A 19,915-nucleotide genomic window follows, 5' to 3' on the forward strand; every position below is an offset into this window, starting at 1 on the left:
GTTAGTGCACCTCTTGCTCCTCATTTCAAGCTCGGTGCATCCGTGTCACCTAAGGATGATGCAGAATGGGAATACATGTCAAAGGTTCCGTATGCAAGTGTTGTTGGTAGCTTGATGTATGCAATGGTGTATACGAGACTCGATATTTCACAAACAGTTAGGGTTGTGAGCAGGTATATGCATGATCCTGGAAAGGAGCATTGGCAAGCTGTGAAATGGATTCTACGGTATATTCTGAACACCGTAGATGTTGGTTTGGTCTTTCAGCAGGATAAACAAGATGGTCAATGTGTAGTTGGGTATTGTGATTCAGACTATGCAGGTGATTTGAACAAGCGTCGATCAACTACTTGTTATGTGTTTACATTTGCAAATGCACCAGTTAGTTGGAAGTTCACCTTACAGTCAATAGTGGCTTTGTCTACTACAGAGGCAGAGTATATGACAGTTACAGAGGCTGTGAAGGAGGCAATTTGGCTTCAAGGGTTGCTTGGTGAATTGGGAATGGAACAAAAGCACATCAAAGTGCACTGTGATAGTCAGAGTGCTATTCATTTAGCAAAGAACCAGGTTTACCATGCAAGGACGAAGTGTAACATCCTCAATACCGAGTTAGTGATCAGATTGTAAAGTTTCAGAATTTGGTGACTAAAGTAGAAGAATGAAATAGTTCAATGATTTATTTGGGAATATTTCCAGAAAGTTGTTAGTAATTATTAAAGGAATTAAGGGAAAAGTGGTCATTTGTCATAAAAGATATTTTTTATTTTTATCTCTTTAAGAAGAGATAAAAACGTGGGGGGAGGAGTATCTGGAAAACTCTTCTTCTTCTTCATTTTCTCCAACGTGCTGAGTAAAGGTGAGTTTAATTTCAGCTGTTTAATTCTTGGATTTATAAGTTGATTTTGATTCTTTGAGTTTTATATAAGCTTAAGGAAAGCTTATATAAGCTTTAAACATCAAGAATAGAGAATTAAAAAGGAAATTATATGAAGGGTGTAGAAATGGACTTTTGTTATAGAAATGTCTTTGAAGTTCTAAAGTTAGATTTGACTTGTCAAGGGTCTAATTAAGAAGTTAGAAGTAATTGAATGGAATTTGAAACATGTTAGAAATTGAGTATGATTCTTGAATTTCATAAGGAATATAGGATTTTGAGGTTAAAGATGATTTACATGGATATAAGTTGGTTTAAGTAATGGTAGTTGAGTTTAATGACATATTAGAGGCTTAAAATAGAAGAATTAAGGGAAGAGTTGATGATTTTCGTGCTTAAATACAAATTCTGGGCAAGGTGTATCGATGCATATTCAATGTGCATCGATGCACTCTTTAAAGAAGAAATATCGAATGCAATTGATGCATCGATGCATAAGGAGTGCATCGATGCATCCCCTTAAAATGAAAACATCGAAGGTAATTTGTGTATCGATGCATGGGTAGTGCATCGATGCACATGTTAAAGAATGCATCGATGCACTTCAAGGGGAAATTAAAATAGACATTTCTTTTGGTCTAAGAAATGATAGATTAGAGTATATCAATTGGATATTGATATGTATCAATATGTGATTATGTAGATATCGAACACGAACAAGTTTCGGAACGATCATCAAGTTAAGATTCGATCGAAAGAAAGGAAAAATCACAAAAGTGGATTGGAACTTAGTGAGGCTCAGGCGAGTGCATATTAATTCGTTTATGGTGCTAAATGGAAACAAGACTTGTGATAAGTCTATTTCCTATGTTGAATGCATGAATATATGATTATATGTATATGCATGACATAAATTGTATGTATGCATGATTATATGGGTTAACATGCTTTTGAATGAATGATATGAAAAGTGAGATAAACAAAGTATGGTTGATATAGGGTAATATAAGAATAGCTCATAGGTTATATGATAAAGATGGAACCATATAGGAACATTAATTGAGCACTTGATAATAAGTCATAAGGTTATATGCATAGGTAATATAAGTTATAATATGAGAATATATAGGAATATCAAATAAGTTATGATAAAAGTTATGTGACATGATATAAATATGAGTTTATGTGATAAAAGTGTATAAGTGAAATAACATGATAGGTGAGATATGAAATATTATAAATGATAATGCCCATGTTATGTGATATGAGAGCTAGGGGTATAGTTGGCATGCCAAGAGTCAAGGGTTTACCTATGTCTTTCGAGACATATGGACAGTTTACCTAGGTTCTTCGAGACCTATGGACAGTTGCCGAGGTTCTTTGTGACCTCTGGATAGTTACCGGGGTCTTTGTGACCTCTGGATAGGTCCTTCGGGACATTTATATGAGTTGTGGTGACAGCATAGTGGTGCACAACCTCAATAGACTCACATATCTACAGTTCTCACAGGTGCACATGGGCTAATAAGAGATAGCATTGAATGTAATGTATATGATATATGTGTGTTAGTGATTATTGTATATGCTATAAGATATATGATATGAGCTTAATTGATCATATATATATGAATATATGAAAGGTGCATAATAGGAATTATTATATGTATATGTGGGTGTGATGCTTGTATGTGATATGTTAGTAGAAATTATTCAAGCATGATTACGAGTTAGAGTTTTATTATATGTTTTATGCCTCACTAAGTCAACGACTTAGCGTGTGATTGTTTCATACGTAGGTTACAAAAGCGAGAAGAGTAAAGAGCTAAGAGAAGGAAGACAGGTAAGCATTTTCCTTACAAAGTTTCAGATCAGAAAATAGATGATTTAAATGTGTATGGTTAATCTGAATATAGTTGGCATGTACTAATTGAGTGAGTTGTATAGGCTCTGATCGATTTTTGGTTATTTTGGTCAATTTATGTAAATAAACATTTTAATGAAAGTTTTAAATTTTCTTTGAATTTTGTCAAGAGTCAAAGTTTGAAAAGTCAATGTGACACCCCAGACTCGTATTCGGGTCGGATACGGGTTGAGGGTGTTACACGAAGCACATCGATGTTCGATATTACTTTGTATGAGAGATTCTAGAAGAAGGTGGAGTCATAATCCAGAAGATTCGGACCACTGAGAATCCTGTTGATATGTTGACAAAAGTGGTATTTGCGGTCAAGTTTAAACATTGTTTAGACTTGATCAATATTGTTACAAATTGAAATATGAATTTGCAGACACTACTGAAGACTAGATTTTTTGAGAGATGTGTGTGGAATTTGCCAATGTGAAGATTTGTTGGTTTTTTGGCAAAGTCCCACATTGGTTGTGTATAATGAGGAGGGCAAATTCTTTTGTTATAAATAGAGTCTTCCTCCTCCTTAGTTATGCATCCCACAAATATAAGTCTTCTTCACTATTAAAGGTTATTTGTACTCTGTAACACCCCCAACCCGTATCCGACCCGGATGCGAGTCCGAAGTGTCACATTGACTTTTCAAACATTTATTCGTATAAAATAGTGAGTAATTTAAAAACTTTGATAACATTTAACTTATTCAAAACATTTACAAAATAGATCAGAGTTCATACAATTTATATCTTTAGACTACATGCCAACTACACTCTATATACAGTACATATATTTTCTGATCTGACATTTGGTAAGAAGAACTGACATGTCTTGCTCCCTCTTTATTTCTCTTTTCGCTTTCCATACCTACGTGTGAAACAATCACATGCTAAGTCGATGACTTAGTGAGGCATATAAACCATATAATATAACCATATATCATTTCTTATAAATAAAAGACATACGTCTGCGAATACTATCATTAATCCCTTTAACTTACCATATACTCATCATGTAATTTCTATAACATATACTCACATGTACATATATCCTTGCAATTTAACATCCTTACATAAATCCTGTGATCTATTACATATAACAAATCACATATACATATCATATTCAATATACTTATTAAATCTCTTTATTAGCCCATGTACACTGTTGAGAACTTAAGGTATGTGAGTATATTGAGGTTATGCACTATTATGCTGTCACTACAGCTCATATAAATGTCCCGAAGGACCAGTCCATAGATTCTGAAGAACCTAGGTAATCAGTCCATATGTCCCGAAGAACATAAGTAAACAGTCCATATGTCCCGAAGAACATAGGTAAACAGTCCATATGTCCCGAAGAACATAGGTAAACAGTCCATATGTCCCGAAGAACATAGGTAAACCCTCGACCCTTGGCATGCCAACTATACCCCTAGCTCTCATATCACATAACATGGGCATTATCATTTATAACAGTTCACATTACTTATTCATATTCTTTCTCTTATAAACACATATCTTTTCTTTTCAGTCACGTATCACATGTACGTGTAATCATGGATCTCATAATCACATGTTCCTTCTCTTCTATCACATACCACATGTATGTGTAAACATATATCTAATATCATATGTTGCATTTTTCACGTAAGCATGTAAATCATGTAACATATAAACCTACATCCATTTCTATGTACTAATGCACACGTAGTAATCACATAACATTATATAAGTTACTTCTTACTATAGTAACTCTATCATTGACTCATCGCAAGTCAATGTTTGATCAATCACATAAGTACAATTTAAATTGCACTCACCTTAGCCTTGCTTGATTCGATTATATCCTTTGATTATTCCGGAACTTGTTTAGGCTCAATATCTACATAAATATATCATTTCAAAACAACTATCAGAAGCCTAAACTTTAAACTTGATGTTAATAATTTAAACCGGTTTAATGAATCAAATTCTATATTTTCATTTAGGGGGAATCGATACCCCCCCAGGGGAATCGATACCCCCTGAACATACTGGAATTTTTCGTTCAAGAGGGGGAATCGATTCCCATTCATAGGTATCGGTTCCCTCTACCAGAAATGTATTCTAAGCTCGAAAATCATCAATTTTCAACTCAAACCTTCCTATTTCAATTCCTTTAATGCTCCTAACTTAATACACATACTTAACTTATTTCTATTCCATAATCACTTCTTTAACTTCAAATCTAGTCATTCCTATATAATTACAAAAATTATACTAGTTTTGCAACATGTTCAAATTCCTATTCTAACACTTCCTATCCCTTAATTAACTTGATGAAAGTCAAATTCAACTTCAATTCTCAATAAAACTTTATTTCGATATTTCATTCAAAAACTCCAATCTTTAAATCCTCATAAACTCTTCATTTTGTTGTTTTAAAGCAAATTAATCCTTCCTTAATCTTACTTAGCATCTAATAATCAAAACTAAACTTAAATTTCAGCACATAATCAGCTCAAGAGAAACTCACCTTTGCTTGGCTTCACACGGGAAAGGAAATGAAGAAGAAAAGAGAAGAGATTTATGGAAATCTCCCATCCTTATCCATATATATATCATTTAATTATAATTTTCAAGTCTAATGACCATTTTGCCCTTTAATTCTTTGGATAATTACTATAAACTTTTAGGAAATATTTCCGAACAAATCATTAAACTATTAAACTATTATACTTTAATCACCATATTCTGAAATTTTACAATTTTGGTCACTAACCCGTATTTTGGGATGTTACAAAACTCCCCTCCTTTTAAGAAAATTCGCCCTCGAATTTTCACTAAACATCTTAATAAGAACATATCTTCTAATGTTCTATGTTGCTTCCCTGACTTATTCTTTCGTGTCATCATCAGAAACTTACTTTTCAATCCTTTAATTTTCCAACTATCTTTTTCGTTTATACATTCATCTTCTGTTGCTTATCATATAAACAATAACCAGTAATACCAATCCATTGTTGTCTTTTCTCTCATTCGATTATACATTTTTCCTTTGACCTTTCTAAAATTCCATATAATGTCACTCATCACATTGACAGTAACATCCATCTCATCACTCTATATCAGAAATCCATATATTTCTTCATAACTCTCTAATTACCTTATAACCATACCAAACTTGTATTTCGTCATCATTTGACCAAAACTCAACTTTAAATCTTCTTCAATTGTGATAAAACATATACTTTAAGGAGTCAAACAATATTTTCACATCACCTTGCACACTTTTCGTGTTTTTATATCGAACTTATCATTTACACTTCCATACAAATCCTCACTTCATTCACTATATCACATTTACGTAATCAAAATATACAACTATATCCAATACAATCTCATCACAAAATCTTGTTAGTCAACGCTAACTCTTTCATTCTAAAGTACAAATCCTTATCATCTCCACACTCTTTCTTATACACAATACTATCCCTTTGTTTCAAATTCATAACTCTGATTTCATTCATATACTGTTACTTATCCTGTAGACAGTAACATCAATTCTTATCACTCAACATCAAAAATCAATCAATTGATTTCTTTCCTCATTTTCTAATTAATTCACCGCAATCCAAACTTTTACTCATTCTTTCATCCTTGTCTGTACGATTACCATAATCTCTTTATATAACCTTACATACTTTTCTTACTTCTAATCAAACTTATAATCTTCACTTCCTTATAATCCTTTATCATTTTTAATCCTTTCATTATCAAAATCTTCTTATAACATAACTAAACTATATCTTTTCATAACTTTGATAATCAATTTTACTTATACAGAACCTCATTCTTATCATCTATTGTACTTGTATTTCCTTCAAACATACAAATCTTTATCTTATTCACCACAACACCTTACAATGATCAAACTATACAATTGTATCCAACTCCTCTTCATATTTGGTTATCATAACCTGTCAATATATTATAATTCCATTACATTTTCATCACATACTCTTGTTAGCCAATGCTAACTATTTCCATCTAGAATACAAACTCTTTTACAAACAATAACAGCGTCACTTGATCTTTTAACATCCTTATGGTAACACTCGTTCACCATATTCCATCTTATCCACATAATAACAAACTTCTCAATTTAATTTCTCCACTATGGAGAAATGAACATCTTCTAGCATTATCTTCATATCATATACCCAAAGGTCTGTAACAACAGAGCCTTCCTCAAATTCACCCTTGAGATCAGGTGCTCATAACTCTTTTAACTATTTCGATACATTCATTCTATGAGTTAACGAAGTATACAATTAAAAACACATCGGAATATCATTCAACATCATGAATCATCCTCTAATCTTATACAGACATTCCCTGAGGTTTTCGCTCTTCTCCCTGCCTGGCCAGGGTAGGTGAATGCTATTACTCTCAGGTCTATCGCCTTGTGCTTCACTTTGGAAGCTCTCATATATTCATGTGCTCATATCCTTACTTCTATTACATATCACGTGTGCATATGATCATCCAATTCATATCATATAACGTATGTCATTTGTATATGTTCACTATCATCTATCATTATATAAACATAATATATATATATATATATCTCATAACTCATCTCAATATTCACTTATCTTATATCACATAACAATTTAACTCTATTAACAAGACATCACACTCCTTACCCTATCAGATCAGAATTTTTTCACTCTATGTTGGCATGTACACATTTTATTACACTTTGGACTTCGGTTTATGCCAAGAATCGGCTAAACCTTAGCTCTGATACCATTAAATGTAACACCCCCAACCCGTATCCGACCCGGAGGCGAGTCCGAAGTGTCACATTGACTTTTCAAACATTTATTCGTATAAAATAGTGAGTAATTTAAAAACTTTGATAACATTTAACTTATTCAAAACATTTACAAAATAGATCAGAGTTCATACAATTTATATCTTTAGACTACATGCCAACTACACTCTATATACAGTACATATATTTTCTGATCTGACATTTGGTAAGAAGAACTGACATGTTTGTCTCCCTCTTTATTTCTCTTTCGCTTTCCATACTACGTGTGAAACAATCACGCTAAGTCGATGACTTAGTGAGGCATATAAACATATATAACCATATATCATTTCTTATAATAAAAGGCATACGTCTGCGAATACTATCATTAATCCCTTTAACTTACCATATCATCATGTAATTTCTATAACATATACTCACATGTACATATATCCTGCAATTTAACATCCTTACATAAATCCTGTGATCTATTACATATAACAAATCACATATACATATCATATTCAATATACTTATTAAATCTCTTATTAGCCCATGTACACTGTTGAGAACTTAAGGTATGTGAGTACATTGAGGTTATGCACTATTATGCTGTCACTATAGCTCATATAAATGTCCCGAAGGACAGTCCATAGATTCCGAAGAACCTAGGTAATCAGTCATATGTCCCGAAGAACATAAGTAAACAGTCCATATGTCCCGAAGAACATAGGTAAACAGTCCATATGTCCCGAAGAACATAGGTAAACAGTCCATATGTCCGAGAACATAGGTAAACCCTCGACCCTTGGCATGCCAACTATACCCCTAGCTCTCATATCACTAACATGGGCATTATCATTTAACAGTTCACATTACTTATTCATATTCTTTCTCTTATAAACATATCTTTTCTTTTCAGTCACGTATCACATGTACGTGTACGTAGTAATCACATAACATTATAAGTTACTTCTTACTATAGTACTCTATCATTGACTCATCGCAAGCCAATGTTTGATCAATCACATAAGTACAATTTAAATTGCACTCACCTTAGCCTTGCTTTGATTCGATTATAATCCTTGATTATTCCGGAACTTGTTTAGGCTCAATATCTACATAAATATATCATTTCAAAACAACTATCAGAAGCCTAAACTTTAAACTTGATGTTAATAATTTAAACCGGTTTAATGAATCAAATTCTATTTTCATTTAGGGGAATCGATACCCCCCCAGGGGAATCGATACCCCCTGAACATACTGGAATTTTTCGTTCAAGAGGGGAATCGATTCCCATTCATAGGGTATCGGTTCCCTCTACCCAGAAATTGTATTCTAAGCTCGAAAATCATCAATTTTCAACTCAAACCTTCCTATTTCAATCCTTTAATGCTCCTAACTTTAATACACATACTTAAACTTATTTCTATTCCATAATCACTTCTTTAACTTCAAATATAGTCATTCCTATGTAATTGCAAAAATTATACTAGTTTTGCAACATGTTCAAATTCCTATTCTAACACTTCCTATCCCTTAATTAACTTGATGACAAGTCAAATTCAACTTTAAATTCTCAATATAAACTTTATTTCGATATTTCATTCAAAAACTCCAAATCTTTAAATCCTCATAAACTCTTCATTTTGTTGTTTTAAAGCAAATTAATCCTTCCTTAATCTTACTTAGCATCTAATAATCAAAACTAAACTTAAATTTCAGCACATAATCAGCTCAAGAGAAAACTCACCTTTGCTTGGCTTCACACGTGGAGAAGAGGAAATGAAGAAGAAAAGAGAGAAGAGATTTCTGGAAAATCTCCCATCCTTATCCATATATATATATCATTTAATTATAATTTTCAAGTCTAATGACCATTTTTGCCCTTTAATTCTTTGGATAATTACTATAAACTTTTAGGAAATATTTCCGAACAATCATTAAACTATTAAACTATTATACTTTAATCACCATATTCTGAAATTTTACAATTTTGGTCACTAACCCGTATTTTGGGATGTTACAAAACTCCCCTCCTTTTAAGAAAATTCGCCCTCGAATTTTCACTAAACATCTTAATAAGAACATATCTTCTAATGTTCTTATGTTGCTTCCCTGACTTATTCTTTCGTGTCATCATCAGAAACTTACTTTTCAATCCTTTAATTTTCCAACTATCTTTTTCGTTTATACATTCATCTTCTGTTGCTTATCATATAAACAATAACCAGTAATACCAATCCATTGTTGTCTTTTCTCTCATTCGATTATACATTTTTCCTTTGACCTTTCTAAAATTCCATATAATGCCACTCATCACATTGACAGTAACATCCATCTCATCACTCTATATCAGAAATCCATATATTTCTTCATAACTCTCTAATTACCTTATAACCATACCAAACTTGTATTTCGTCATCATTTGACCAAAACTCAACTTTAAATCTTCTTCAATTGTGATAAAACATATACTTTAAGGAGTCAAACAATATTTTCACATCACCTTGCACACTTTTCGTGTTTTTATATCGAACTTATCATTTACACTTCCATACAAATCCTCACTTCATTCACTATATCACATTTACGTAATCAAAATATACAACTATATCCAATACAATCTCATCACAAAATCTTGTTAGTCAACGCTAACTCTTTCATTCTAAAGTACAAAATCCTTATCATCTCCACACTCTTTCTTATACACAATACTATCCCATTGTTTCAAATTCATAACTCTGATTTCATTCATATACTGTTACTTATCCTGTAGACAGTAACATCAATTCTTATCACTCAACATCAAAAATCAATCAATTGATTTCTTTCCTCATTTTCTAATTAATTCACCGCAATCCAAACTTTTACTCATTCTTTCATCCTTGTCTGTATTACGATACACATAATCTCTTTATATAACCTTACATACTTTTCTTACTTCTAATCAAACTTATAATCTTCACTTCCTTATAATCCTTTATCATTTTTAATCCTTTCATTATCAAAATCTTCTTATAACATAACTAAACTATATATCTTTTCATAACTTTGATAATCAATCTTACTTATACAGAACCTCATTCTTATCATCTATTGTACTTGTATTTCCTTCAAACATACAAATCTTTATCTTCTTCACCACAACACCTTACAATGATCAAACTATACAACTGTATCCAACTCCTCTTCATATTTGGTTATCATAACCTGTCAATATATTATAATTCCATTACATTTTCATCACATACTCTTGTTAGCCAATGCTAACTATTTCCATCTAGAATACAAACTCTTTTACAAACAATAACAGCGTCACTTGATCTTTTAACATCCTTATGGTAACACTCGTTCACCATATTCCATCTTATCCACATAATAACAAACTTCTCAATTTAATTTCTCCACTATGGAGAAATGAACATCTTCTAGCATTATCTTCATATCATATACCCAAAGGTCTGTAACAACAGAGCCTTCCTCAAATTCACCCTTGAGATCAGGTGCTCATAACTCTTTTAACTATTTCGATACATTCATTCTATGAGTTAACGAAGTATACAATTAAAAACACATCGGAATATCATTCAACATCATGAATCATCCTCTAATCTTATACAGACATTCCCTGAGGTTTTCGCTCTTCTCCCTGCCTGGCCAGGGCAGGTGAATGCTATTACTCTCAGGTCTATCGCCTTGTGCTTCACTTTGGAAGCTCTCATATATTCATGTGCTCATATCCTTACTTCTATTACATATCACGTGTGCATATGATCATCCAATTCATATCATATAACGTATGTCATTTGTATATGTTCACATATCATCTATCATATTATATAAACATACATATATATATATCTCATAACTCATTCTCAATATTCACTTATCTTATATCACATAACAATTTAACTCTATTAACAAGACATCACACTCCTTACCCTATCAGATCAGAAATTTTCACTCTATGTTGGCATGTACACATTTTATACACTTTGGACTTCGGTTTATGCCGAGAATCGGCTAAACCTTAGCTCTGATACCATTAAATGTAACACCCCCAACCCGTATCCGACCCGGAGGCGAGTCCGAAGTGTCACATTGACTTTTCAAACATTTATTCGTATAAAATAGTGAGTAATTTAAAAACTTTGATAACATTTAACTTATTCAAACATTTACAAAATAGATCAGAGTTCATACAATTATATCTTTAGACTACATGCCAACTACACTCTATATACAGTACATATTTTCTGATCTGACATTTGGTAAGAAGAACTGACATGTCTTGCTCCCTCTTTATTTCTCTTTTCGCTTTCCATACCTACGTGTGAAACAATCACGCTAAGTCGATGACTTAGTGAGGCATATAAACCATATAATATAACCATATATCATTTCTTATAAATAAAAAGCATACGTCTGCGAATACTATCATTAATCCCTTTAACTTACCATATACTCATCATGTAATTTCTATAACATATACTCACATGTACATATATCCTTGCAATTTAACATCCTTACATAAATCCTGTGATCTATTACATATAACAAATCACATATACATATCATATCATATACTTATTAATCTCTTTATTAGCCTATGTACACTGTTGAGAACTTAAGGTATGTGAGTACATTGAGGTTATGCACTATTATGCTGTCACTACAGCTCATATAAATGTCCCGAAGGACCAGTCCATAGATTCCGAAGAACCTAGGTAATCAGTCCATATGTCCCGAAGAACATAAGTAAACAGTCCATATGTCCCGAAGAACATAGGTAAACAGTCCATATGTCCCGAAGAACATAGGTAAACAGTCCATATGTCCCAAAGAACATAGGTAAACCCTCGACCCTTGGCATGCCAACTATACCCCTAGCTCTCATATCACATAACATGGGCATTATCATTTATAACAGTTCACATTACTTATTCATATTCTTTCTCTTATAAACACATATCTTTTCTTTTCAGTCACGTATCACATGTACGTGTAATCATGGATCTCATAATCACATGTTCCTTCTCTTCTATCACATACCACATGTATGTGTAAACATATATCTAATATCATATGTTGCATTTTTCACGTAAGCATGTAAATCATGTAACATATAAACCTACATCCATTTCTATGTACTAATGCACACGTAGTAATCACATAACATTATATAAGTTACTTCTTACTATAGTAACTCTATCATTGACTCATCGCAAGCCAATGTTTGATCAATCACATAAGTACAATTTAAATTGCACTCACCTTAGCCTTGCTTTGATTCGATTATAATCCTTTGATTATTCTGGAACTTGTTTAGGCTCAATATCTACATAAATATATCATTTCAAAACAACTATCAGAAGCCTAAACTTTAAACTTGATGTTAATAATTTAAACCAGTTTAATGAATCAAATTTTATATTTTCATTTAGGGGGAATCGATACCCCCCCAGGGGAATCGATACCCCCTGAACATACTGGAATTTTTCGTTCAAGAGGGGGAATCGATTCCCATTCATAGGGTATCGGTTCCCCCTACCCAGAAATTGTATTCTAAGCTCGAAATCATCAATTTTCAACTCAAACCTTCCTATTTCAATTCCTTTAATGCTCCTAACTTTAATACACATACTTAAACTTATTTCTATTCCATAATCACTTCTTTAACTTCAAATCTAGTCATTCCTATGTAATTGCAAAAATTATACTAGTTTTGCAACATGTTCAAATTCCTATTCTAACACTTCCTATCCCTTAATTAACTTGATGACAAGTCAAATTCAACTTTCAATTCTCAATATAAACTTTATTTCGATATTTCATTCAAAAACTCCAAATCTTTAAATCCTCATAAACTCTTCATTTTGTTGTTTTAAAGCAAATTAATCCTTCTTTAATCTTACTTAGCATCTAATAATCAAAACTAAACTTAAATTTCAGCACATAATCAGCTCAAGAGAAAACTCACCTTTGCTTGGCTTCACACGTGGAGAAGAGGAAATGAAGAAGAAAAGAGAGAAGAGATTTCTGGAAAATCTCCCATCCTTATCCATATATATATATCATTTAATTATAATTTTCAAGTCAAATGACCATTTTGCCCTTTAATTCTTTGGATAATTACTATAAACCTTTAGGAAATATTTCCGAACAAATCATTAAACTATTAAACTATTATACTTTAATCACCATATTCTGAAATTTTACAATTTTGGTCACTAACCCGTATTTTGGGATGTTACAAATCTCCCCTCCTTTTAAGAAAATTCGCCCTCGAATTTTCACTAAACATCTTAATAAGAACATATCTTCTAATGTTCTTATGTTGCTTCCCTGACTTATTCTTTCGTGTCATCATCAGAAACTTACTTTTCAATCCTTTAATTTTCCAACTATCTTTTTTGTTTATACATTCATCTTCTGTTGCTTATCATATAAACAATAACCAGTAATACCAATCCATTGTTGTCTTTTCTCTCATTCGATTATACATTTTTCCTTTGACCTTTCTAAAATTCCATATAATGTCACTCATCACATTGACAGTAACATCCATCTCATCACTCTATATCAGAAATCCATATTTCTTCATAACTCTCTAATTACCTTATAACCATACCAAACTTGTATTTCGTCATCATTTGACCAAAACTCAACTTTAAATCTTATTCAATTGTGATAAAACATATACTTTAAGGAGTCAAACAATATTTTCACATCACCTTGCACACTTTTCGTGTTTTTATATCGAACTTATCATTTACACTTCCATACAAATCCTCACTTCATTCACTATATCACATTTACGTAATCAAAATATACAACTATATCCAATACAATCTCATCACAAAATCTTGTTAGTCAACGCTAACTCTTTCATTCTAAAGTACAAATCCTTATCATCTCCACACTCTTTCTTATACACAATACTATCCCTTTGTTTCAAATTCATAACTCTGATTTCATTCATATACTGTTACTTATCCTGTAGACAGTAACATCAATTCTTATCACTCAACATCAAAAATCAATCAATTGATTTCTTTCCTCATTTTCTAATTAATTCACCGCAATCCAAACTTTTACTCATTCTTTCATCCTTGTCTGTATTACGATACACATAATCTCTTTATATAACCTTACATACTTTTCTTACTTCTAATCAAACTTATAATCTTCACTTCCTTATAATCCTTTATCATTTTTAATCCTTTCATTATCAAAATCTTCTTATAACATAACTAAACTATATCTTTTCATAACTTTGATAATCAATTTTACTTATACAGAACCTCATTCTTATCATCTATTGTACTTGTATTTCCTTCAAACATACAAATCTTTATCTTCTTCACCACAACACCTTACAATGATCAAACTATACAACTGTATCCAACTCCTCTCATATTTGGTTATCATAACCTGTCAATATATTATAATTCCATTACATTTTCATCACATACTCTTGTTAGCCAATGCTAACTATTTCCATCTAGAATACAAACTCTTTTACAAACAATAACAACGTCACTTGATCTTTTAACATCCTTATGGTAACACTCGTTCACCATATTCCATCTTATCCACATAATAACAAACTTCTCAATTTAATTTCTCCACTATGGAGAAATGAACATCTTCTAGCATTATCTTCATATCATATACCCAAAGGTCTGTAACAACAGAGCCTTCCTCAAATTCACCCTTGAGATCAGGTGCTCATAACTCTTTTAACTATTTCGATACATTCATTCTAGAGTTAACGAAGTATACAATTAAAAACACATCGGAATATCATTCAACATCATGAATCATCCTCTAATCTTATACAGACATTCCCTGAGGTTTTCGCTCTTCTCCCTGCCTGGCCAGGGCAGGTGAATGTTATTACTCTCAGGTCTATCGCCTTGTGCTTCACTTTGGAAGCTCTCATATATTCATGTGCTCATATCCTTACTTCTATTACATATCACGTGTGCATATGATCATCCAATTCATATCATATAACGTATATCATTTGTATATGTTCACATATCATCTATCATATTATATAAACATATATATATATATATATCTCATAACTCATTCTCAATATTCACTTATCTTATATCACATAACAATTTAACTCTATTAACAAGACATCACACTCCTTACCCTATCAGATCAGAAATTTTTCACTCTATGTTGGCATGTACACATTTTATTACACTTTGGACTTCGGTTTATGCCGAGAATCGGCTAAACCTTAGCTCTGATACCATTAAATGTAACACCCCCAACCCGTATCCGACCCGGAGGCGAGTCCGAAGTGTCACATTAACTTTTCAAACATTTATTCGTATAAAATAATGAGTAATTTAAAAACTTTGATAACATTTAACTTATTCAAAACATTTACAAAATAGATCAGAGTTCATACAATTTATATCTTTAGACTACATGCCAACTACACTCTATATACAGTACATATATTTTCTGATCTGACATTTGGTAAGAAGAACTGACATGTCTTGCTCCCTCTTTATTTCTCTTTTCGCTTTCCATACCTACGTGTGAAACAATCACACGCTAAGTCGATGACTTAGTGAGGCATATAAACCATATAATATAACCATATATCATTTCTTATAAATAAAAGGCATACATCTGCGAATACTATCATTAATCCCTTTAACTTACCATATACTCATCATGTAATTTCTATAACATATACTCACATGTACATATATCCTTGCAATTTAACATCCTTACATAAATCCTGTGATCTATTACATATAACAAATCACATATACATATCATTCATATACTTATTAAATCTCTTTATTAGCCCATGTACACTGTTGAGAACTTAAGGTATGTGAGTACATTGAGGTTATGCACTATTATGCTGTCACTACAGCTCATATAAATGTCCCGAAGGACCAGTCCATAGATTCCGAAGAACCTAGGTAATCAGTCCATATGTCCCGAAGAACATAAGTAAACAGTCCATATGTCCCGAAGAACATAGGTAAACAGTCCATATGTCCCGAAGAACATAGGTAAACAGTCCATATGTCCCAAAGAACATAGGTAAACCCTCGACCCTTGGCATGCCAACTATACCCCTAGCTCTCATATCACATAACATGGGCATTATCATTTATAACAGTTCACATTACTTATTCATATTCTTTCTCTTATAAACACATATCTTTTCTTTTCAGTCACGTATCACATGTACGTGTAATCATGGATCTCATAATCATATGTTCCTTCTCTTCTATCACATACCACATGTATGTGTAAACATATATCTAATATCATATGTTGCATTTTTCACGTAAGCATGTAAATCATGTAACATATAAACCTACATCCATTTCTATATACTAATGCACACGTAGTAATCACATAACATTATATAAGTTACTTCTTACTATAGTAACTCTATCATTGACTCATCGCAAGCCAATGTTTGATCAATCACATAAGTACAATTTAAATTGCACTCACCTTAGCCTTGCTTTGATTCGATTATAATCCTTTGATTATTCCGGAACTTGTTTAGGCTCAATATCTACATAAATATATCATTTCAAAACAACTATCAGAAGCCTAAACTTTAAACTTGATGTTAATAATTTAAACCGGTTTAATGAATCAAATTCTATATTTTCATTTAGGGGGAATCGATACCCCCCCAGGGGAATCGATACCCCCTGAACATACTGGAATTTTTCGTTCAAGAGGGGGAATCGATTCCCATTCATAGGGTATCGGTTCCCTCTACCCAGAAATTGTATTCTAAGCTCGAAAATCATCAATTTTCAACTCAAACCTTCCTATTTCAATTCCTTTAATGCTCCTAACTTTAATACACATACTTAAACTTATTTCTATTCCATAATCACTTCTTTAACTTCAAATCTAGTCATTCCTATGTAATTGCAAAAATTATACTAGTTTTGCAACATGTTCAAATTCCTATTCTAACACTTCCTATCCCTTAATTAACTTGATGACAAGTCAAATTCAACTTTCAATTCTCAATATAAACTTTATTTCGATATTTCATTCAAAAACTCCAAATCTTTAAATCCTCATAAACTCTTCATTTTGTTGTTTTAAAGCAAATTAATCCTTCCTTAATCTTACTTAGCATCTAATAATCAAAACTAAACTTAAATTTCAGCACATAATCAGCTCAAGAGAAAACTCACCTTTGCTTGGCTTCACACGTGAAGAAGAGGAAATGAAGAAGAAAAGAGAGAAGAGATTTCTGGAAAATCTCCCATCCTTATCCATATATATATATCATTTAATTATAATTTTCAAGTCTAATGACCATTTTGCCCTTTAATTCTTTGGATAATTACTATAAACTTTTAGGAAATATTTCCGAACAAATCATTAAACTATTAAACTATTATACTTTAATCACCATATTCTGAAATTTTACAATTTTGGTCACTAACCCGTATTTTGGGATGTTACATACTCTTTCTCTCTTTGTAATATTTTCTCTATTAGTGAAATATTATTTTAGTAGTGTTCGAGGACATATGCATAATTTTGGTCGAACCTCGTTAAATTTTGGTATTCTCTTTTATGGCTATTTAATAGCTATTGTCGGGTATAGTTGTTGTTAATTATTGTCCTATTAAAATTACTTATCTTGGTAGTTCTGTTTAAGGAAAATGGGTTTTAAGAGGGACCATTGTGACCCCTCCTCTTTCCTGGAAATCTACCTTGGGGTGATTTTTAGTACAATCGTTTTCACACTAGTCACCTAGATAATAGTTTTCAAGGTGAATTTATTATTATTGGTGGAAATTAACCCGAATTCCACAACAATTACAACATAATATATGTTCTAAAGATTTTAAATCATTTGACAATAAATATTCAAACACCATTGTAGATGCAGATACTCGAACCCGAGACCTATAAGGACAATAACTATCATTTTAATTATTAAGATAGCTTGATTCGTGCTAAATTTCAATTCTAGATCGAACTGTGCTTATGTATGCATGTATGTTACTATATAGGAACCGGCCGAACCATAAACACCAATGGGAATTGGTAAATCTAACCCATGGAAAGTGGTAGATCCAACCTATTTTTCAAGCATTAAAGATACCTAAAAAACATAAGCCTAAACATGAAAAGGAAAGAAAGAGCCCTTGCATTGAATTGAGCCACAACCACCAATGCCTAACGTTGTTGTATCTGTACGTAGTTTATCAGCATGCCATATCCTTTCACCCAACTCTTTGCTATAAATACCCTTGAACGCTTAGTCCCTAACCATGCAACGATCAACTTTCCATTGTTCGTTTTCTTCTAGTTAAAACCAATATGGCTTGCTCCATGTCCCTTAAACTCGCATGTGTTCTGGTACTGTGCTTGGCCGTGGCTGCACCCCAGGCTCAAGGGGCAATCACTTGCGGCCAGGTCGTATCGTACCTGGCACCCTGCATCGTTTACGTACGAAACAACGGTGCCAGTAGTGGTGTGCCTGCAACTTGCTGTAACGGGATCAAATCTCTCAACAGGGCCGCCAGATCAACACCGGACCGCCAATCGGCTTGCAACTGCATCAAAGGAATGGCTGCCGGCATTCCTGGCATCAACTATGGCCTTACCAACAAGCTCCCAGGCATGTGCGGGGTGAACATCCCGTTCAAGATCAGCCCCTCCACTGACTGCAAAAGGTTTTATAACATCAATTAGCTAGTATCACTGCTAATGGTTAATTTGTTAATTGATTAACCGATGTGTTTGTTTTTTGTTGTTGCATTGCAGCGTCAAGTGAAGCTAGCCATGGAAGTTGGTCGGCAAATTGAAGGCAAATAATAGTAACTGCATAATAAAAATGGATGTTAAAAATCCGTTGGGATACCATACTCTGAAATATCCCTAGTCATAATAAGAGCACAACCTTATAAGAGTTTTATGTTTCTATGATCACGTCTAATGAAGAATGATCATTTTTATTTCCATCTCTGCAAAATTAATGTAAACATTTATAATATTTTTGATGTTGAACATCAAATCAAATAAGTTTAAGTTTGCTTATTCATTGTTATTTAAAATATTAAAATTAATATGATCTATATTGCTTACCGTCTATTCAAGTTATCGAGATTAATTTATAAAGTGGTTTTCGAATTAAGTTGAAGATTCAGGGACGGGAGTAAGATTTTGTATTGGAGGGCGAACTAAAATTCCAAGGACGAAAACATATTTTCAATAGAAAATACATAGAAAAAATCTAAAACATATGATAATTTTAAATTTTCAGGGGAATGCTATCCATCCCTGGTTAGAGT

General features: G+C 32.5%; 1 protein-coding gene across 1 annotated transcript; it reads left to right on the forward strand.

Moving 5' to 3' along the window:
• The first annotated feature begins 18,883 nt into the window (after positions 1 to 18,883).
• On the forward strand, positions 18,884 to 19,596 carry LOC120167936 (non-specific lipid-transfer protein-like). Its single transcript, XM_039176829.1, has 2 exons — positions 18,884 to 19,297; positions 19,389 to 19,596. Exons 1-2 carry the CDS (start codon positions 18,942 to 18,944, stop codon positions 19,396 to 19,398), a joined length of 366 nt encoding a protein of 121 aa, XP_039032760.1. The 5' UTR covers positions 18,884 to 18,941; the 3' UTR covers positions 19,399 to 19,596.
• The last annotated feature ends 319 nt before the right edge of the window (positions 19,597 to 19,915 follow it).

This window comes from Hibiscus syriacus, unplaced genomic scaffold (genome assembly GCF_006381635.1).
Source record: "Hibiscus syriacus cultivar Baekdansim isolate YM2019G1 unplaced genomic scaffold, ASM638163v2 tig00111708_pilon, whole genome shotgun sequence".
In the NCBI taxonomy this organism is placed as follows: domain Eukaryota; kingdom Viridiplantae; phylum Streptophyta; class Magnoliopsida; order Malvales; family Malvaceae; genus Hibiscus; species Hibiscus syriacus.

Coding starts and splice junctions, on each gene's coding strand:
- LOC120167936 (XM_039176829.1), top strand. CDS start 18,942: ATGGCTTGCTCCATGTCCCTTAAACTCGCATGTGTTCTGGTACTGTGC.